A 23,476-nucleotide genomic window follows, 5' to 3' on the forward strand; every position below is an offset into this window, starting at 1 on the left:
AAAAAACTTTCAACACACTGGAGGAACTCAGCCAGCCTGGGAAGGTCCATTTCAAGCACTGTTGACAACCCTTACAGCCATTAATGTAGGAGAGAGGATGTTGTAGATTCATTGTTCACACATGAAAAGAGTACCTGCCATTGAAAGTGAGTGACTGCAATCAAGGACAAGACTACAGAAACAACTGGACACTTTTTTTAAGGACATTGAAATTCAAGAAGAAGAAGGCTACAAATGGATAATTGAACAATTGGACAATATTTACAAGAACACTGTATTACTACAAGGACTACTACAAATGAACATTATTTAAAGGATACTAAACTTTGTGGGTAAATAAAGATTTCTCATATATAAAGATTTGAAATGGAATGTAATGGTTAAGTGTATAATTTATATTATGTTATTTTATTATGATATTTGTTATATATATATCATATAGGATTTATTAGTTCTATGTAGGAATAATAATAATAATACTTCTATAGGATTATAAAAAAGTTATAGATATAATCTACTTTATAGAAAAAGTTAAAATTAACTAAATGATAAGTAAATGGTAAAGTATTATAACTGTTGAACAAGATCCACCTCAGGGGGGATATGGTAGATGTATATATATTAGATGTATAAATTGCATATGTAAGGTAAATATTAGATGTATATAATGTATATATAAGGTTCTTGTTTATTTTTAGAGGTATATAATGTGTATGTAAAGTTCTTGTTTATTTTCTTGTTTAATTTTGTGTGAGTGTAGTAATTATAAGGTATATTTGAATTAATATCTTTAGGTTCTTTTTTCTGTAAAGTATAATAAGAATAGATTTTATTTATGGATAGTTTTAATTTTGTGATTGTAATTGCTGTAACTGTAAATATTTGGAATTGTATAGTATTTGAGACTTGCATGTTGCAAGAATTGTTTTGCTTTTATACTTTCTTTACTTCTTCCATTATATAATATAGAGTATAGGATGGTTTTATTTGAAAGATCCACTGGGGAGATCAGTCTCCTAATGGATCTTAGGGGGGATATGTTAAGTTAGTTTTTGTTAATTTCTTCCATTTTATATTTAGGAGGCAAAGGAGTAATAAGATTTCTTAGCAAGGGACCCCCTGCTGTGCTGCTTGGCACTTGGTGACAGTTAGAAGGGTGTGACTGAGTGTGGTTTATAAGTTGTAGACCACTGGAAAGGGCTTTTTGTCTCCAGGTCCCCTGGGAAGAGGAGTATGTGACTTGCTCTCTCTGGGACTGTGAGGAGACTGAGAAATGGATTTAAGGCCTTAATAGCCTTATTCATTATTAATGATTTGGGTAGGTAGGTAGATAGTGGCTATATTATTAGATAGAAAGAGTAGGAGAGTAGATGAGGGCTTCGGCCTAGCAGAAGATACTGCCCTCTGAGGCAGATAGACTTAGGGCTTTTTGAATAAATTTAGTCAGTATTGGGATCTTGGGTATAGTTATAATCTATTATAAAATTACCTTCACTTTCCTCCTTCCTATTTCCTACTCATATTTCCTAATAACAAACTAAGTGTTTTGCATTTAATAAACTGCTCACTGGCTTTTGATCAAACTCCTGCCCTCCCCACCCCTACCCCCAATTTAACCCTTAACAAGGGATAATGACACTTTTACTCTTTTGAACATGCATCCCCGACTGTCATGAGGAGAGTGGTTGGCAAACTTTAAGTGCCATAGAAATGTGGCATCACAAATGATGTTATCAGAAAGAGGAGTACATTATCCAAAGTCACACAGAGAATGGAGAGAGGGAGAGTGCTAAGCTAGAGTGAAGCAGTTTAGGCTCTCAGACCTATGCCTTTCTCCTAACAATTTACCTTGAACCTTTTTTCCTTTTCAAGGTGATTTACTCTTGGCAGACTTAAAACAAGGCATGCAGGAAAGCACAATGCTGCCAAAGGAAGGGAGGCAGATATAAATACAACTTCTATCAGAAGAGGTAACAGAAACCAGCAGACATCCATTTTTCAGAAATGGCAACAGAATGGGAAGGGAGATCAATATGATGAGGACACTGCATTTTGTCATCCAAGGGAGTGTGGCAATTGGGTTCCTTTCTTACAAGGTGAAGGAAGCTGGTTTTAAATACCAGGCCATTGAGTGGCACAGTGGACAGAGCCCTGTACCTGAAGTCCAAAAGGAGCTAGTTCAAATCTATTCTCATATTCTAGGTGTGTGACCCTGGGCAAGTCACTTGCTACCTGAGTTTTCTACATCTGTTGATGGGAGCAGACAGGGAGGGGTAGTAATATAGGAACAGGACCCTCATACTCTGAAATCTTGCATTTTCACCAATTGGCACTGGTTAAATAACTGCAAAACCTGTCATTTCAGCATTAGTCAAGCATAAATTATAGATTGATCAATTACCCATTCTGTGTAGTGGATCTATAATATTCTATACTGGGCAAATTGCTCTTATTGTTCTATATTTACTTTAGTTTAGAACTGTAAGATATATAGTGGTCCTCCAATGTACCACCTACCCTTCTCCCATTTTCTCATTCCACAAGGGTAGCAAGACCTCTCCCACCTTGACAAATGATGACAAGGTGGACAATGGGGAAATATGAAACCTGAGGCTAAGGACTCTGTTATCTCAGAAGAATCCCCTCAAATTGTGCATGCTCCTTATTCCTGATGGCATACCTGTCAAACTCATAACACATCTCCACCTGAATCTGGCTGTGTTCATTTTCTAAGGTTTTTGGGAGAGGTGAAGATATCTCTGAAATGGGAGATAACTAGCCCCAAACCCCTAATAAATATGCCTGCTACACTATAGCTGGGATTGCTACTCCACACCTGGAGTGCTGAATTTCATCAGCTCCAGAGAAGCTACTCTACTAACCCCTAAGCTTATCCACCAGCCCTAAGGCTATCTGATTAGCCCTCAGACTTTTCCACTGGTTACGGTTACCATAAATTACTACCATAAACCATTTCTTCTTCAAATAAAATTCTTTTCTTACTTCCGGATTGAACCGTTTGAGTTTCGCATTCTTGGGGTGAGAGCCTGCTACAAACTTGGGTGTGTTTCTCCTACAACATTGTGAAATGGGGATAATAGCACCTATCTAACATGGTTGTTTAAATGGGATATTTGTAAATATGTTGTAAATTGTAAATATGTAATTAGTATTGCTTCCCATCTTTTGGGAAACACTCACACTAATGTCCTATGAGCAATGACCAGAACTAGCCAAGTCTCAGCACAGGATGACAACCAGAAGTCTCAGAACTTCTCAGCAGGGTCAGCACTGGATGGGTGCCAAGTCTGAAAGATAGAGAACCCATTTCTCTTTCTGCATCAGGGAAGCCACTTAAAAGCTTGATTCTCTATAGCAGAAAACCAATCATCAATGACTTCAGCCACATGGTGTTTAACAGTGCACTGTGAAGAGTTTGAAAGAGAAACTATTTAAAATCACTAGACAATATAAAATACTTGGGAATCTATTTGCCGAGACAAATGCAGGAATTATATGAACACAATGACAAAATACTTTTACACAAATAGTTATATCTAAACAATTGGAAAAATATTAATTGCTCATGGGTAGCCTGAGCTAATATAATAAAAATTACAATCCTACCTAAATTAATTTACTTATTTAGTACCATACTAATCAAACCACCAAAAAACAATTTTATAGAACTAGAAAAAAATAATAACAAAATTCATCTGAAAGAATAAAAGGTCTATCTCACAAAAGATCAATATCTCACACCCTATACCAAGATAAGGTAAAAATGGGTATATGATGTAAACATAAAGAGTGATATAAGTAAATTAGAGGCATATGGTATAGTTTACCCATTAGGTCTATGAAGAAGGGTAGAATTTATGGCCAATAAGAGATATAGAACATATACAAGATATAAAATGAATAATTTTTATTATATTAAATTAAAAGGTTTTTGTTCAAACTAAATCAATGCAACCAAAATTAGAAGGGAAACAACAAAGTAGGGAAAATTTTTTAATTTTTCTGATAAAGGTCTCATTTTTCAAATATACAAAGAACAAAATCAAATTTACAAGAATCCAAGTCATTTCCCAATTGATATGAATATCCCCCATATCCCAAAGGATATGAATAGGCAGTTTTCAGATGAATGGGCCCATTCCCAGACACGACCTTTGCTTCTTTCCTAAAGTATATGACAACACCAGACCTTCCTTCCCTTCTTCCCAGATACAAGCTCTCCCAAGTTCAAATCTCTCTGCTTTGTTTGAGATGTGTAGGAACAGACACCCTATCCTCCTTTGTTTCTGACTTTTGGATTTAGGGTCTTCCTGTACACAAAATTGCCCAAAGTCAGGTGGGTGACAAAAGGAGTGGTCCAGGCTAAAGAGAATGGTGAAGCTGTAGGGTTCAGGATTAAAATCTTAGACTCAGAAAATGTGGGTATAAATTCTGGCTTTGTCACTTTTCTTAAGCAAATTTTCTACACATGTCAATTCCTCCATCTTAAAAATGTGAAAGGGAATTCTTTATTCTCTTTGTCTATGTTGAGTTAATCAACCAAAAACTTAAAAACACCCCTACATAACACTAAGTAAGGGAGTTCACAGTCACTTAGAAAAAGAGCTCCACTCTTTTAACTCAGTCAGAAACTTGTGAATCCTTTGATAAGAGTTTACACCTTAGGAAGATGAGAGGTGTGAATCCCCTAGACACTGCCCCCTGGGCAGTGCTAGACAATTTGGAAACTGTGATTGGCCCCTGTGAAGAGGGGAAGGGACAAGAAGTCACCATAAAATGAGCCCCAAACTCCCTCAGAGGAGATTGTCTTTGAGAAGATAGTCTGAAGAGATTGTCTTCTGGGGAAGAGTCTTCGAGGGAGCATTGTTGGAGACTGTGGCTTGGATTGAGGGCTTGGAGCTCTGCTTCAACTTAGACTAAGACTCCTGGACTACTTCATTGGGTGAGTGAAAGGCTGACTCCTTTCCTAATTTAATTTTTTCCCCCATTTGAATTATTTAGTCAAGTTAGAACATTATACCTTGGTTACAATAATCACATTATTTCCCTCCCTCCCCTTCACCCACCCTTCCCACAGCCAATGAGCAATTTCATTGGGTATTACTTGTGTCCTTAATCAGAACCTATTTCCATGTTGTTGATGTTTGCCCCAGGATGTTCATTTAGAGTCTACATCCCCAACCATATCCCTTCGACCCATGTAATCAAACAATTGTTTTCTTCGGTGTTTCTACTCCCGCAGTTCTTCCTCTGAATGTGGATGGTGGTTTTTCTCGTAGATTCCTCCAAGTTGTTCAAGGTCACTGCATTGCCACTAATGGAGAAGTCCATTACATTAGATTGTACCACAGTGTTTCAGTCTCTGTGTACGATGTTTTCCTGGTTCTGCTCCTTTCACTCTGCATCACTTCCTGGAGGGTGTTCCAGTCCCCATGGAATTCCTCCACTTTTTAATTCATTTGAGCACAATAGTATTCCATCACCAACATATACCACAATTTGTTCAGCCATTCCCCAATTGAAGGGCAGTCCCTCATTTTCCAATTTTTTGCCAACACAAAGAGAGCAGCTATGAATATTCTTGTACATGTCTTTTTCCTTATTATCTCTTTGGGATACAAACCCAGCAGTGGTATGGCTGGATCAAAGGGCAGACAGTCTTTTATTGCCCTTTGGGCATAGTTCCAAATTGCCCTCCAGAATGGTTGGATCAATTCACAACTCCACCAGCAATGCATTAATGTCCCAACTTTGCCACATCCCCTCCAGCATTCATTACTTTCCTTTGCTGTCATGTTAGCCAATCTGCTAGGTGTGAGGTGATACCTTAGAGTTGTTTTGATTTGCATCTCTCTGATTATAAGAGACTTAGAGCACTTTTTTGTTTTGATTTCTTTACTGAAAATTGCCTATTCATGTCCCTTGCCCATTTATCAATTGGAGAAAGGCTTGATTTTTTTTTTTGTACAATTGATTTAGCTCTTTGTAAATTTGAGTAATTAGACCTCTGTTAGAGGTTTTTGTTATGAAAATTATTTCCCAGTTTGTTATTTCCCTTCTGATTTTGGTTACATTGGTTTTGTTTGTATGAAAACTTTTTAATTTGATGTAGTCAAAATTACTTATTTTACATTTTGTGGCTCTTTCTAAGTCTTGCTTGGTTTTAAAAAATCTTTCCCTTCCCAAAGACCTGTCATATATACAATTCTGTGTTCACCTAATTTGCTTATAGTTTCCTTCTTTATGTTCAGGTGATTCACTCATTCTGAGTTTATCTTGGTGTAGGGTGTGAGATGTTGATCCAAACCTAACCTCTCCCACACTGTCTTCTAATTTTCCCAGCAATTTTTATCAAATACTGGATTTTTGTCCCAAAAGTTAGGATCTTTTGATTTGTCATATAGACTGTTTTGCTGAGGTCCCTTACCCCAAGTCTATTCCACTGATCCTTCTTTCTGTCTCTTAGCCAGTACCAAATTGTTTTGAGGACCACTGCTTTATAGTATAGTTTGAGATCTGGGACTGCAAGTCCTCCTTCCTTTGTATTTTTTTCATGATTTCCCTGGATATCCTTGATCTTTTGTTCTTCCAAATGAACTTTGTTATGGTTTTTTCTAATTCCATTAAAAAGGTTTTTTGAAAGTTCGATGGGTATGGCACTAAATAAATAGATAATTTTGGGTAGGATGGTCATTTTTATTATGTTAGCTCGTCCCACCCATGAGCAGTTAATGTTTTTACAATTGTTCAGATCTAGTTTTAGTTGTGTGGAAAGTGTTTTGTAGTTGTGTTCATATAGTTCCTGTGTTTGTCCTGGCAGATAGATTCCCAAGTATTTTATATTGCCTAGGGTGATTTTGAATGGGATTTCTCTAATTCCTGCTGCTGAGCTGTATTGGAAATATATAGAAATGCTGATGACTTGTGTGGGTTTATTTTGTATCCTGCAACTTTGCTAAAGTTGTTGATTATTTCCACTAGCTTTTTAGTTGATTCTCTAGGATCCTTTAAGTAGACCATCATATCATCTGCAAAGAGTGATAGCTTGGTCTCCTCATTGCCAATTTTAATACTTTCAATTTCTTTTTCTTCTCTAATTGCTACTGCTAGTGTTTCTAGTACAATGTTAAATAATAGAGGTGATAATGGGCATCCTTGTTTCACTCCTGATCTTATTGGGAATGTATTTAGTTTATCTCCGTTGCAGATTATGTTGACTGATGGTTTTAGATAGATTATGTTTATTATTTTTAGGAATAACCCTTCTATTCCTAAGTTTTCTAGTGTTTTCAATAAGAATGGGTGTTATATTTTGTCAAAGGCTTTTTCTGCATCTATTGAGATAATCATGTGATTTTTGTTGGTTTGCATGTTAATATGGGCAATTATGTGGATGGTTTTCCTAATATTGAACTATTCTTGCATTCCTGGTATGAATCCTACCTGGTCATAGTGAATAACCCTTGTGATGACTTGCTGGAGTCTTTTTGCTAGTAACCTATTTAAGATTTTTGCATCTATATTCATTAAGGAGATTGGTCTATAGTTTTCTTTCTCTGTTTTTGGCCTGCCTGGCTTTGGTATCAGTACCATATTTGTGTCATAAAAGGAATTTGGTAGAACTCCTTCTTTGCTTATTATGTCAAATAGTTTATATAATATTGGGATTAGTTGTTCTTTGAATGTTTGATAGAATTCATTTGTGAACCCATCTGGACCTGGGGATTTTTTCTTAGGGAGTTGTTTAATGGCTTGTTCAATTTCTCTTTCTGATATGGGGTTGTTTAGTTAATTTATTTCTTTCTCTGTTAATCTAGGCAATTTATATTTTTGTAAGCATTCATCCATATCACCTAGATTGCCATATTTGTTGCCATATAATTGGCATACTAGTTTTTAATGATTACCTTAATTTCCTCTTCATTAGAGATGAGGTCTCCCTTTTTGTCTTAGATACTGTCAATTTGGTTTTCTTCTTTCCTTTTTTTAATTAGATTGACCAGTACTTTGTCTATTTTATTTGTTTTTCCAAAGTACCAACTTCTAGTCTTATTTATTAAATCAATAGTTCTTTGACTTTCAATTTTGTTAATTTCTCCTTTGATTTTTAGGATCTCTAATTTAGTCTTAATCTGAGGATTTTTAATTTGTTCACTTTCTAGTTTTTTAATTTGCATGCCCAATTCATTGACCTCTGCCCTCCTTAATTTGTTAATATATGAACTCAAGGATATAAATTTCCCCCTGAGTACTGCTTTGGCTGCATATCATAGGTTTTGAAAGGATTTCTCATCATTGTCATTTTCTTCAATGAAGTTAATTGGTTCTATGATTTGTTCTTTAACTAACCGGTTTTGGAGAATCATATTGTTTAGTTTCAAATTAATTTTTTATTTACCTCTCCTTGTACCCTTACTAATTATTGTTTTCATTGCACTGTGATCTGAGAAGGTTGCATTTATTATTTCTGCTCTTTTGCACTTGTTTGCAATATTTTTATGCCCTAACACATGGTCAATTTTTTGAATGTACCATGTGCTGCTGAAAAGGTTTATTCCTTTTTGTCCCTACTTATTTTTCTCCAGATATCTAAGATTTCATTCACTTCTCTTCCCTCTTTCTGATTTTTTTTTGGTTTCATTTATCTAGTTCAGAGAGAGGAAGGTTCAGGTCTCTCACTAGTATAGTTTTTCTATCTATTTCATCCTTCAGCTCCACTAGTTCCTCCTTTAGAAATTTGGATGCTTTTTGGTGCATACATGTTGAGTACTGATATCTCCTCATTGTCTATACTGCCTTTTATCAGGATATAATTACATTCCCTATCTCTTTTAACTAGATTTATTTTTACTTTGTCTTTGTCAGATATCATGATTGCAACTCCTGACTTCTTTTTATCAGTTGATGCCCAATAGATTTGGTTCCATCCTCTTACTTTTACCCTTTGCATATCTACCTTCCTCATGTGTGTTTCTTGTAGACAGCAAATGGTGGGGTTTTGGATTCTAATCCACTCTGCTATTCACTTGTGTTTTATGGGTGAGTTCATTCCATTCACATTCAAACTTATGATTACTAGCTGTTTTGATTTTGATTTTTACTCCTGGTCCTGCCTTTTCTTCTTTCACTATTTCCTTCTACACCAGTTTGTTTTTAATCACTTCCCCTAGTCCCCCCCCCCTTATTTTACTTCCCTTTCTACCCCACCCTTCTTATTCCCCCCTTATTTTCCCTGCTGTCTTTCTAAAACTACCAGCACCCTCTCCCTCCCTTTTACTGCTTCCCTCCCCACTAGTCCATTTGTTACCCTTCTACTCCCCTATAGGGCTCAAATCTATTCTCTGCCCCAATGGATTGGATTGTTCTTCCCTCTTTGGGTCAATTTAAATGCACTTTAGAGTTGAGTATTTCCTATCTCCAATCTCTTTACCCTTCCAGTGTATTGATGTTCTCCCCCCTCCCACCATGAGCTTCTTTGTTACATTTAAATTTACCCCCATTTGTTTCTTTTCTCATTTCTTTTAGTATTAACCTCTTTTTAGCTCTAGTTGTATATATTTTATTCATGCATACGTATATCTATATACCTATTTATGTCTTGTCATTTCATCCTCTACAGTTTGCCACTGTTTCCTCTAAGTGGAATTCTTTTAGCTGCCCAGGTGGTAATAACAATTTTTAAGAGTTACCAATGACCTCTTTTCTTATAGGGATACATAACATTTTAACTTATTTAGTCTCTTAAAAAAAAAGGTTGGCTTTTTTTTGTTTTGTTTTGTTTTTCTTTTTTCCCTCTTTTTAAATTATCTTTTGATGGTTCTCTTGAGTTCTGTGCTTGGGCATCAAATTTTCTGTTCAGGTCCGGTCTTTTCTTTTCAATTCTTGGAATTCTATTTTGTTGAATGACCATACTTTCCCCTGTAAGAATATAGTCAGTTTTGTTGGGTAGTTGATTCTTGGTTGTAGACCTAGTTCCCTTGCTTTTTGGAATATCATATTCCATGCCTTTTGGTCCTTTAGTGTGGATGCAGCCAGATCCTGCATTATCCTCACTGTGGTTCCATGGTATCTGAATGAGTTCTTCTTGGCAGCTTGTAGTATCTTTTCTTTGGTCTGATAGTTCTTAAATTTGGCTATAACATTCCTGGGTGTTGTCAGTTGGGGATTAAGTACAGGAGGTGATCTGTTGATTCTTTCAATCTCCATTTTCCCCTCTTGTTCTAGAATATAGGGGCAGTTTTCTTGAATAATTTCCTATAGCATTATGTCCAGGCTTTTTCTTTTGTCAGGGTCTTCAAGTAGACCAATGATTCTTAAGTTGTCTCTCCTCGAGCGATTTTCTAAATCCTCTGTTTTGTGAATGAGATGCTTCATATTTTCCTAAAATTTTTCATTCTTTTGGTTTTGTTTTATAGTGTCCTGCTGCCCTGTGAGGTCACTTAATTCTAGTTGTATTCTGGTTCTTAAAGACTGGATTTCATTACTGGCTTTTTGGTCATCCTTCTCCTTCTGGTCTGATTTTATTTGGAGTTCATCTTTCATTCTCTTTACCTTATCTCTCTTCTCCTGTGCCTCATCTTTCATGCTCTTTGCCTCATCTTTCATCTCCTTTGCCTCATTTTCAAGCTGGTTGATTTTGGTTTTCAAGACACTATTTTCTGTTTCCAGATGATTTATCTTAGTTTTAAAATTCTTTTCTCAGTTGTCTTCAGCCTCTCTTAATTGTGTTTTGAATTGCATTTTGAATTCTTCCAAAGCCTGTATCCAATTTGCTAGGATTTCTGTTTTATTGCTTGCCTCCTCCTCTGTTCCTTTTGTTCTTAGATTGTTGCCTGTACAGAAGCTGTCGATTGTAATTTCTTTTTCTGTTGTTTGCTCATATTTACCCCATCTTTTCTCCCTGTATTTGTCTGTGCTCTTGCTCCTCCCATTTTTTTGGTTTTGGGTCTGTCAGTCTTCCCTCTTGGAGCTTTGTCAGGAGATCTCTCCGTGCAGTCTGTGGGGGAGGAGTTTTGGAGCTTGGGCTTCCCTGACCTCTGAAGACTTTTGATGGGATTAAGTTTAGCTGGGTTGGGCTGGGTGTGCTCTGAGGCCAAAACCTCCTGGAAGGCTGGAGCACTATGGAAGGTCTTCACAGCTCTGACCAGGCTTCCTGCTCTATGCTGCCTCTCCAGCTCTTGACTCACTGCCTGTGTTCAATGCTCTGAGCCTGGCACAGCCCTGCCTGCAAGGTACACCCTCCAGACCAGCACCTTTGCCCATCCAGAGGTTCTCGCTGCCACTTGAGACTTAGTGCTCAGGGGGGGAGGGAGTTCTGGGACCTTCCTTCTGCCTTGCCCTTAAACCCGAATGTTCTCAGACTCCAGCTTTTGGGGGGCATACCTTTTGAATTGAGTCCAGCAGGCGGGTTCCTTGGCTCTGTCTTGTTGTTAGGTTTGATTTTCAGTCCCCTAGGAACATCCAGTTTGTGATCAGTAAGGAAGGGTATTCAGAAGTCTGAACTTCTGCTGCTTCTCGGCCACCATCTTGACTCTGCCTCTCCTCCTTTCTTAATTTCCTAAGAGACTAGCCTCCATCTTGGAGGAGGCCATGTAGTTACTCACCACCAGCCTTCCTGGTTGAAAGCTAATTAATCTCTGCCTGAATGAAGGAGACTCTGAGTAAATATTTACATTGATAGGATAGATAACCTCTAACCTCTTCACATTTCTCTACTTTATCGTTTCCTCTCCATTTTGTAAATATTTGTTATTAAATTTCTGACTCAATATAATAAATATTGGTGACCACATAATTTCATATAATCATTGTCCAACCATTAATTTTAACCTTTACAAAAATTAGGAGGTTTGGCTTGAGGGAGGAATGCTTCCAATGACTTTCTCCTAGAGAAAGATGGGTTCTAGTTCAATATCTTTTTGGAGAGAACAAAGTAAGAAACAGGGACACCAAAGACAATTTGATTCCCTTCTTTAGAACAGAGGCAGCAACAAGGGCATCAGAACCAGATGTCAGCCACTCGTTTGTTCCAAGCATCAAAGGTCGACAAGAGGAAGAACAAATCTGACATGGTTTAAACTCATGTTCTTGGCTTCTGACTCCAGCTGTTAAAGAAAACTAATATACAAAGAATGAGGATACCAAAAACTTTCATTGTCAAATCTAGGGCCACTGTTTGACAGTGTTATCATCACATCTCCTAAGACTTCCAACTCTTCTAACTCTGAACCTGCCCACAGGCACAACTTAATCTAACTGGCTATTTGAAGGCTTTAAAAACAAGGAGGCAATTTTATTTAAGTAGTGCCTTTCTGGTAAATGTTCAGTCTGCCTATGATACCTCCTGGCATCTTCCCACTCAATAGCCTTACTCTACCATATTCTCAATCAATTCTTAGTTCATATGGGATGTGGGATCATAGATTTGGTGCTAAAGGAAACTGAGGCTCAGAGTAGTTAAATGGCTTCTCCAAGATCAAATAAAGATTTGAATCTTGATCCTCTTTGCTTCTGGTTCTACATAAGATCAATGAAACCTGAGGGCAAGCCTCTCCCTACAAGTTCCCTATTTTTCTATCTGGTAAATTATATTAATGTAACCACTGTTCCTCAAATGCCCTAAGAGATAAGAAAATGTAAGAAGTGAGGGGAAGTAACTAATTCAAATCTAGAAACCAGAGAAAACTCATAAGACCTAAGTTCAAGCCCCAGCTCTCACACATTGGGGCAACATTGGGCACATCATTACACTGGTAAGACGGTTTCCTCTTTTTCCTTTTTAATGCTTCACTCTAATTATAGAACCCAAAATACAAAACTCATTCCAAGGCTTCAACATCCTTGAAAATGTTCCATTTTTTTCACCATTCCAGAGGTAGTTATCAGAGCATTACCTGTGATTAATGACTTTTGCCTTGACCTGCTTCCTTCTCAACAAAACTGTCTACAGTGGATTTAAAACCTATCAAAGTTGAAGTTGACAGTGTCTAGTTTATTTTCTTCATCATCCTTCTAAAGAATGGTTACTCTTTCCATGTGTGTCAAGCACAAAAGTCTTTAAAAATTTAACAGGAAGGTAGGTGGCACAACAGATGGAGTACCAAACCTGGAGTCAAGAGGATCCAGGTTAAAATCTAGCCTCAGAGGCTTTCTGGTTCTGTGACCCTGAACAAGTCACTTAACCCTGTTTGCTCAGTCCTTGCCCTTTGGTCTTGGAGTTGTTACTAAGGCAGAAAAGGGCTTTAAAAAACTGCATTCAACTGATACTCAATGGTGTATATTCAATGACACAAATTAGGGGAGCATGGAAGTTTACTTGTCATACCTATGGTTAAAGGAGGAACTTAAGATCAAACAAGAGATAGAAAAAGATGTAAAATGAGTAATTTTGATCATATTGAATTAAAAGGTTTTGTACAAACAAAAAAATGCAACCAAGATTAGTAGAAAAGCTGGGGAAATTTTTTTATAGCAGGTGTCTCTGATAAAGGTCTCATTTCTCAAATATATAAGGAACTAAGTCAAATTTATAAATAATGTAGGTCATTCTCCAATTAATAAATGGTCAAAGGATATGAACAGGCAGTTTTCAGATGAAGACATCAAAGTCATCTATAGTCATATGAAAAAATGCTCTAAAGCACACTTGATTAGAGAAGTGCAAATTAAAATAACTCTTGAGATATCACCGTCACATCTATCAGCTTGGCCAATATAATAGAAAAGGAAAATGATAAATATCAGAGGGGTCACACTGTTAGTGGAATTGTGATCTGATGCAACCATTCTGGAGGCCAATTTGGAACTATGCCATAAGGACTCAAAAAACTGTGCCTACCCTTTGATCCAGCAATACCATTACTATGTCTCTATTCGAAAGAGATTAAAACAAAAGGGGGGGGGAGGGCCTATTTGTACAAAAATATTTATTGTGACTTTTTGTGGTAGCAAAGAATTGGAAACTGAGAGGTTGTCCATCAGTTGGACTTATATGAACTGATGCAAAGTGAAGTGAGCAGAACCAGAAGAACATAGCACAAAGTGACAGCAATATTGACCTAGATAGTCTCAGCAACACAGTGATCCAAGACAATCCCATAGACTCAAGATAAAAAATTCCATCTTCCTTCAAAGAAAGAACTGGTGGAGTTTGAATACAGACTGAAACATACTATATTTCATTTTTTCTTCTTAGATCTCTCCCACAAAAAGATTAATATGGAAAAGTGTTTTATATGATTGCACATTAAAATCTATTTAAGATTGCTTACTGTCTCAGGGAGGGGGAGAAGGGAAAGGAAGTGAAGGAGGGGAAGTAGGAACAAAGAACAAAATTTGGAAATCTAAAAATTTTTAAATATCAAAAAATTGTTTTTACATGCAACTTATGACAAGTTAAACATTATTTTAAAAAGAAGGTAAAGTAGGATTTACATTTAGGATAAAAAAATGATTCTCAATCAACTAATTTAAATTCTATTCTTACAGATAGAAAGAATATATAATATTCATGTTAATTTTTCATTCTTCAACTTTACCCTTCTTCCACAAGTCAGCTTAGGTGGCTACTTAGCTAATGGGAAAACTTTTAGCTTAACTCTAGATTATACTCACACCTTTTAACTTTATTACCAAAAATCATCTAACAGTAATCTATTTTTAACCTATGCAGCTCCTATCTTTACCTTGTGAAACTTATGACTTGAATGTATCTTATCTGATATGTTTGAAACTTGGTTACAAGATTCACGTTCTTTCCCAGCTCACCCCCACCCGCCTCCCATAGCCGACATGCAATTCCACTGGGTTTTACGTGTGTCATTGATCAAGACCCATTTCCATATTATTGATATTTGCACTGGGTTGATTGTTTAGTCTATCTCCAATCATATCCCCATTGAGCCATGTGATCAAGCAGTTGTTGAAGTCCATTTAAAAAACAGCATGGTATATATATCTACCGCAGACCATACAAAACAGGTTTTCAAATGCTTATTGTAAACAAGGGATAGGAGCTCTTTTGCTTAAGATATTTGAAATACTACTTTATTATGATCTAAACAAAAAAGCTATGGGGATAACAGTAACAAATAAGCTTCACTGCTGAATATTGTGATGGGACTGCAGCAGTCTTATATTTTAAGCTCAAGGGGACATAATTGTGGTCCAAATCAGCTAAATATGCAGGTCCAAAATGTGAATTTTTTTTAAAACTGCCATATTTACTCTATAGCCCATTCATCTCCACCATTCTGAAGATTAAGCACATGTTATGCTCGGCTACATAATAAAGTGACAAACATACTACACCAATGACGACAGAGACAGTTGCCTCTGGCATCGGGCTCTAGCTTCATTCCCTTACAGGCCATTATCTTGATGAAGGAGCACAATCATCCGGGCAATCTGCAAGCTCATACTGTGCTACCAGCATTGGTTGAGTCCATGATAACCTCTGGAGGTCAAGGGCAGGCATGGCAACAAACTTCAAATGAGGTTCCCCAGTATGTTTTCTGGCAAGACAAAGTAAAGACTTACTCAAAGATGTAGTTGTTTTTGGCTGAAACGTCATCTAGTGCTGGAGATTCTTCTTCCTCTAGATGACAATTGATTTTGCCTTGACTTTTCTATCCTTAATATCCACTTTGTTACCACATAATATTTTAGGGATATTTTACAAACTTGTACCATATTCCTATGCTTAGTTGGGTATGGTGTTTTGTTGGGGGGTTTTTGTTTGTTTGTTTTGTCTTGTCTTTTTAACCCCCCACTTCTATTAGTAAGGGTTAGGCAATAAGTGCCTTGCCCAGGGGTTACACAATGAGGAAGTGGCTGGGGCTAGATTTGAACTCAGGTCCTTCTGCTTCTAGGCCTGGTGTTCTATCAACTGTGCTACCTGGCTACCTTTAGTTACACATGTTTTTTTAAGCACTTACTTTCTGTCTTAGAATCAATACTATGTACTCATTCCAAGGCAGAAGAATGGTAAGGACTAGGCAATGCCCAGGGTCACCAGCTAGAAAGGGTGGGAGGTCAGATTTGAACCCAGGAAACTCCTGTCTCTGGGTCTGGCTCTCTCTCCACCTCGCTGGCACCTAAGTACATTCTGGAATTAATGTTACATCAAACATTATAATGGCACATTGCACCTAGATACAATAACTATCTCTCAGACTTCTCGATTTCTCTTGGTCAGCTGTATCTCACATGTTAACAGGACTCTTATTAGTAGGGAACATAATACTTAAATCTACCAGTCAACTGACTTTCCCAAACACAGTTTTTTCAGCACCTCTATCACCAACCCAATACAAGTTAAACAGCATTTGGGGGACTCTGGAGGACCACTGTGATGGTTCTTCCAGAAGTGTCTCTGTGTGACAACCTCAATTTCCTCTTCTTAAAGACTTCTACTTTCCATGGACTCTTCAAACACCAACATTTTATTTTTCATCCTTAGATTACCTACCTCATAGGATTGTGATAAAGAAAGTCACAAATAATTTGGGTTGTTATGGATAGGTGGGTTTTGGCTTCATTCAATGGGAGCACTGGTTCTGATACTGTGTAATACTAGGAAAATCATTTAAGTTGTCTAAGTTCTAGTTTTTTCACCTGCAAAATGAATATAATTTTTACATGATCATATTCAGGATGGCTGTAAGGAAAATACTTTGTAAATCCTAATGTATTATATAGGCAGCTAGGTGGCACAGTGGATAAAAGCACTGGGTCTAGAGGCAGGAAGTTCAAATCTGGCCACAGATACTAGCTGTGTGACCCTGAGCAAGTCATTTACCTCAGTTCTTTCATCTGTAAAATCGGAATAATGGCACCTACCTCCCCCGGTTGTTGTAAGAATCAAATGAGAGACTTGTCAAGTGCTTAGCATAATGTCTGGAACATGGCAAGTGCTATATAAATGTTAGCTTTTATTATTATGTAAGTGTAATCTATTTTATTTTAAGGTCCCCTTTAGTTCTGATAGCAGATATTCTAAGGTTCTTTAAGTTCAAGAATACTCTTTGAAGTTTCCTTCCTGTCCTATACCTTTATGGCAGCACAAATAATAAATGCTTTTAAGACTTACAAGGTCGACCAAGTTGTAAAGTAGTCATTTCTATTGGTAGCTCCCCTATCTCCTAGCAGATAGAAACCTACTGTGTTGGGGTCCTCAAGCCAAGAAAAACCTACATATGTAGTATGACGCCTTTACTATCACTAGTAAAGCAAAGCAATGCAAGGAAACAAGCATTTATTAAGCATTCTTTATGTGTCAAGCACTATGCTAAGCTCTGGGGATACAAATAAATACAAGCAAAAACACAATCTGTGCCCTCAGGGAGCTTACAATCTAACGAGAGAAGACAACACACAAAAAGAAGCTGGAAAGGTTGGGAAGAGGTGAAGGTATCTGACATAAGTACATGGCATTTAAGTCTGGAAAGTCAGAAGCAGGGCAAGGAAGGAGATGAAGGCTGGCCAACCTTGGCTCCTCCCTAAACCAGAGGCTGCTCCAGGTGAATACACCAATGGGATATTCCAGGATGAGAAGGTCTTGGGTACTGGGGGAGATTCCAAGTAAGAATGAAGTTGAAGCAGGGTGTTAGTAAAGGAGGGAAAGATTTAAATTAGTCTTTGCCCACAAAAGGTAAATATTGAGGAATTCCCTTCCCTCCCTCCAACCTCCCCATTTCCTATTCATGAATTCATAAGATAATTGGGTCTCTTGGGTTCCTATTTTCCTAACCCATATCCTACTTCAATAGAATATGGATTCATCAATTCAATTCATCAATTCACCAAACTTGTATGGTGAATACTCAAACTTAAAGAAAAGTAATTCATTCTCCAGGATTAGTTCTTTACTTCCTTTATCTTCAGACAAAAGATAAACACTATATCCCCTATTTATGGAGATCTACCTTCAATAAATTGCCATTTAGGGAGAGCAAAAACTAGCAGGATTTGAGCTGATGGTGCATAACTAATAAACCGCTTGTCATTAGAAGGAAAACAGGTAAAGAATCAATACCACAATCAAAATGCAGCATTTTCCCCAGCACTGAAGAGCAGAAATAAGAGGATCTCCCTCTCATGAGTATAGAATGACTGTTTGGCACAGGTCATCACACACACACACACACACACACACACACACACACACACACACACAGAGCAAAGTGGTGTCAATGTCAGACTGTTCTTTTTTTTGGACAGGTGAGGGAATAGTTTGGAAGGAGCAAAAGTAACAGCAGCAAACATTTAGGATGCTCCATAATCTTGCCTTCTTCCACCAAAAAGGGCCAGGTTCTTGTGTGTTCCTTATTTCCCATCTTCTTCCAAGAGAGTGAGAACTGTATAGCAGCACTCCACCCACCCTGGAGGAAATATTATGATGACAGTTTCAGCCATAACTTAGATTTGAATTGTACCTTCTATAATCAGGTGCCTTTGGAAACACTCCAGTTCTAAAAAAACAAAAATTCTGGACTTCTAAAAGTAGAAGTCAGAGGAAACTGAGCTTGCTTGAGGTTTCCCTAGTAAAAGATCTATTTGAAGTCAGCTGCCACCTCCTTTACCTTTCTGGTGTACATTAAAAGAAGCTTTGATCACTTATTCCTTGTCAATGTCTCTTACCATCTGGATCTTTTATCAACAGAATCTTACAGAAGAGTCATAGAATTTAGGAACTGAAGAGATTAATTAGTCCAATCTCCTCATATTAAAAGCTAAGCCTAAAGTTAGTGACTTTCCAAAGGACACCTAAAGCAATGAGCAGAGCCAGGATTCAAATCTAGGTCCTCTGACTCCAAGGTCAGGGAGTGCTCTCCCCATTATCCTAGGACTCCTTTCTCCTATACCTTGAATATTTTTTCCTATTGCCTTATGCTTTTATCATCCTTAGAAGCTAAAATTCTGCTAGTATACTGGATGAAATTTGGGCTACATCTCAGCATCCAGTAGTACAACTCACCATAAGCAAATCAGAGACACTCTGCTGCCTCTGTAAAACTCCGGCTAATACAAAACAGAGCTGAGATCATTTCTAACCAATTGACATTCCCACCGGCTAGTGTGAAGAGAAAATGACTATACATAACAAGAGCCTTGTGAGGTTGAACAAATAACTGATTTCAGAACATTCTCTTACTTAACAGAAAAATACTGCTAGGAATGGCCATCTAGAATTCTGTCTGTTGTAAAGACTGTAGAGGAATCACGAAGATGGCAGAATATTTCAGATGGATGAAGCTTCTTAGGAATAAAGCTCAGAGGAAAGAGAGGCCTGAAAAGTTCAAGGGAGTAACTATGGAAACTGTTTGGAACAATGCACACCAAGTGACCCAAGATCAAGAATACTGGTGACAAGTCCACAGCCAATGATGCATTTAATTCTGAAACACGTGATCTGTGATTCCTTATCTCTAAAATTAGTATGTCTAACATGAGGAACCATAAACAAAGGAAGGAAAGGAAAACCTTATTGCTTTAGTTTCATAGAAACATACATAAATATATTTCATTTTTCTTTTAACTATAAGCAATTTCAAACAAGTAATTAGAAAACACAAATTCTATACACTTTTTCCCTATACAGATCATAGAAAACATTTTTTAAAAGATTTGAGTAGTTGTGCTGGTAATGACAAAGGTATGGCCTGACCCTGACCAATAAGTAGAGAAAGAACAGTAATTGGGCTACAGAAAGAAGTCCAGCCACATATTTCTTAAATGGATCTGTCAACCTTCCATTCCATTGCAAGAAGCTCAAGTTTTTCTCCTTTTTCCTCTGTTCGCTTTGGTCCGTTTCCGACTGCCAGGTCGAACGGAAAGTTGTTTTTTAAAGTCCACCAGGCAATCCTTGGCTTCCGAAATAGAAACAAAAGACTTGATGGGAGAGTCATTCAAATTAAAGGTGCTCTGGACTCTTCTGCTACAATCTGCATTCTCCATCTCTGAATGGGGATACCTGACAAGAAGAGGAAAATGAACAAAATTCAAAGGAGTCCAAAGAATCATCAGCAAATTTTCTCAGTTGATCTTCATCCCAATTTCATGGCCAACTAAGTTTTAGAAATCCTTTTTCTGTATTAGTCCTGGGGCTTATGATACATGCTCATAAGACTAGTTAACTCAAGTTAACTTGTAAAATAACTTTATATGAGTACCTTAAAAGCTTCTTCAGAAACAAATAATAAAAAAAAAGAAACAAATACTGGGCATCTTCATGACATGCATAACACAGGTATATTTTGTAAATACTTCCTCTAGTATCTACTTATGATGTGGAATTGATGCCTGCTTTTCCTTTCTAAAATGACTATTCAGAGAACCAGGAAAAGTAAGGGAAGCCTAAGCTGTCATTTGGATAGATAAAAAAGTACCAAATGCTAATCCATATGTTTAGAGGGCAAATTAAGTAGGAGTCGTGCCCCCCCGCCCACCCATTTTCTAAAGAAAATCTCCAGAGATTGATGCCAGAGCAGAATAGCACAGGGCACTTTCCCATTAAGATTGCCCATTATCTTGCCTTTGCTCACACTGTTCCCTCTGCCTGAAATGCCCTTACTCCCCTCTCTTCACTGGATCTATTTTTTTCCTATCCTTTAAAATACAACTTAAATGCCACTCCCTCCACAAAACCTTATTCCCCAAAGTTAATGACCTTTTTTCAATGACCTTGCAGAGTATTTTACTTGAAATTCTCTAATGTAGTTATCATGGAACACTATATGTTATGGTTATACATATTTCTCTCTTATTCCCTTCCTAGAACATAAGCTTCATAAAAAGATTGATGGATCTTATCTAAACTTTATTATCTCCCCCAGGATCTAGCACAACACTCTGCACAAACAGGTATTTGATAAACAGTTGTTCAACAAATGTCACTTCTTAGGGATCCATTATATAGATCTCAGACTCCAGGTCTCTCAAAGCTACATCTCCTTTTAACCCAAATTCCCAAGCTCTGCTAACCCGTAGTCAAAAGTCTAAGGTTGCACTTCAAAGCTTTCTCTACTATGATGTAACATTTTTTTTGTTTGGAGTATGAACTCTGTACCACACCCACTTAAGCCACAAAGACACATTCAGCTCTCTGGTGATTTCCCCATTACCAATGTGTATAAGTAGAAAAATGTCATATCAAATAAACAGTGTAACCAGGTCTGTATTTCTCATGGTCTCAAAGTTCTAAAGCAGTCCTGAATTCACCTGAAAGCTTCTCCTTCTGATGCCATCTCTGTCTTCATATCAATATCTGTAATGAGAGGGGGGAAAAAAAGAACTTGGGTTTTCTACCAAACTATGCTTCAGATCACAAAATTCAATGTAAAATACTCTATACTTCTCCAATAAGTTAGGAGTACTTGCATCTGATTTCATATTTGGTGGGTAGAAACCAATTAGGTGAACTACCCAGAGGAACTAGATGCTTCAGTATATATTGTATTTTTTTCAAAAGCTCCTTGGTCACCTGTATCCTCTATGAGAAAACTTTTTAGTAACATTAGATTAGGGCTCTGATCTAATATCTACCAGGACATATATAAACTGAGCACAAGGCATTATGAGAGTCAGTCAAAATGTTTGAATGCCAAGTTTCCCCCATAGTTTGTGTGGAAAAGAACATACATATCTTTCCCATAAATTCCAGAAAAGTGCTTACTCAAGTTTACAAGGTTTTGCTGACCCCACTAAAGAGCTGAAAATGAAACAGTAGTGGAGATAGAGCTGCCTTCCTTAGGGTAATATAAAATTTAAAGTTCTGAGCTTGGGAACAGAGCTCAAAGATCAAGTCCAAACTATCATTTCACCGAAGAAGCTGGAGAAGCAACTCAACTGGAATTTAGGAATAAGAATTCCAAGTCTGAATCTAGATTTCTTAAAGGGTTAAGTGTCCAACCAAATTGTCACCTATGTAACTCTGAGGAATAGCTAGGGCTTCAATCTGGTAGTCTTTATAAGAAAACATTTTGGGCTTCCTTAACGAAAGTGGCTTTATGCTCACCTGCAGACTTATTTTCAGACTGCTCCAACAAGCTGAGGAGTCGTCCTCCATTCTTATCCCCTTCCTGGGACAGAAAAGACAGAACAGTCACATTCTTGCAGAATAAGTCACTATGCTACTCAATTCCTAAAATATGACCCTGTTAATAACTCAGATCACACTTTTCTCTGAAGGTAGAAAACTGTGGGGCAGTTCCAGGAATAACATTTTGCTTTCTAGCAAATGGGAACACACAAATATGAAGGTAGACAATTGCTGTTATAAGAATGACAAATATAAAAATTTTCAAGAATATAAAGTAATGCATTGTGAAGAAAGCAGATTTAAAAAATAAAAATAGAAAGTTCATTCAAAAAAATCAACCTATAAGCTGACTACAATTATTTAAATTAAGGCATTACACAGAAATAAAAATCAGGACAATGTTGGTACTACCTTAAAGGTAAAGCATATAAATGCTTTCCTTTTAACAAATGTGTGTGTGTGTGTGTGTGTGTGTGTGAGAGAGAGTGTGTGTGTGTGTGAGAGAGAGAGAGAGAGTGAGTGTGTGTGTGGCATCGCAACCAGGGACAATTAGAGCACAGCTGAGTCAAGCACAATATTTTCCAAGGTCAGACACTCTTCAGATTAGCAACCATCCAACTCACTGTCAATGACCAGAGTTGAGAATCTGTGTGGAACTAGCCCAACGTGACTATCTCAAAGAGCATTAGGTGTATGGTAGACTTGGGAGGTTAAGATCCTAAGTTCTAGGTAGTAAATGCACACCTTGAAGCCAAAAGAACTAATCAGCCCCACAGAATGAGAATTCTCCTTTAGACCCTGGCATACAACACATTTTCATGTAGTGACTTTCTTAAAGGATGTCTTTTACCTCACATGCTAGATAGATGCCTACATTTTGCCCTTTGCTCTAAGATGGTATACTCAATTACAATCTAGGATTTGGAAAAAAGGTCTATCATCTAATCTTTAATCAAGACTATCTGCGTATTCTTCCCAACTCCTAGTCAAGATCCAACCATCTGATAGTTCAGAAGCATCAGCACTGAGGACTAGATCCTCACTTGGGTAGCTCTCTTTTCTTCTCAGGTACTCTGATCCTTCTGCATGTTTTAGTGCTTTAACTAGAAATCAAGACAGATGATTCCAGGATAAAAAGACACAATATGGCCTTAACCAAAAAGAATGGACAGGTATAATAGTAAAGCAAACCCCTACTTCACCTAACCCAGCACATACCTTTGTGTTCTTCTGCCTCTCACTTTTTCCTTCAGAATCTGAAGATCGTCCATTGTCTCTTTCCAGTTTGTTTCCTTGGTCATCTGTTGCAATCTGAAGGCAGAAGTCTACATGACTTGGATACTCTTTGAAAGGAACCAGGGATTTGCAGAGGTAACATTTCTCAATCCTATCCAGCCAGGAGAAAAGAAAAGCAGT

The 23,476-nt window shown here is 37.4% G+C and overlaps 1 protein-coding gene across 15 annotated transcripts in view; it reads right to left on the minus strand.

Annotated features, from left to right (window-relative positions):
- Positions 1–17,258: 17,258 nt before the first annotated feature.
- Positions 17,259–23,476, minus strand: part of UIMC1 (ubiquitin interaction motif containing 1) — a 193,473-nt gene continuing 187,255 nt past the window's right edge. For 14 of the 15 annotated variants that reach the window (XM_056811650.1, XM_056811651.1, XM_056811653.1 and 11 more), the window contains 4 exons: positions 23,279–23,447; positions 22,037–22,100; positions 21,241–21,286; positions 17,259–19,993 (listed from right to left, as the gene is read on the minus strand). In XM_056811650.1, coding sequence (XP_056667628.1) covers positions 19,792–19,993; positions 21,241–21,286; positions 22,037–22,100; positions 23,279–23,447 — 481 coding nt within the window. In that variant the 3' untranslated portion in view covers positions 17,259–19,791. Of the gene's footprint in view, positions 19,994–21,240; positions 21,287–22,036; positions 22,101–23,278; positions 23,448–23,476 lie in introns of those variants that run through there. The other variant, XM_056811657.1, reaches the window with a different exon arrangement.

Source organism: Monodelphis domestica, chromosome 1 (genome assembly GCF_027887165.1).
Source record: "Monodelphis domestica isolate mMonDom1 chromosome 1, mMonDom1.pri, whole genome shotgun sequence".
NCBI lineage: Eukaryota > Metazoa > Chordata > Mammalia > Didelphimorphia > Didelphidae > Monodelphis > Monodelphis domestica.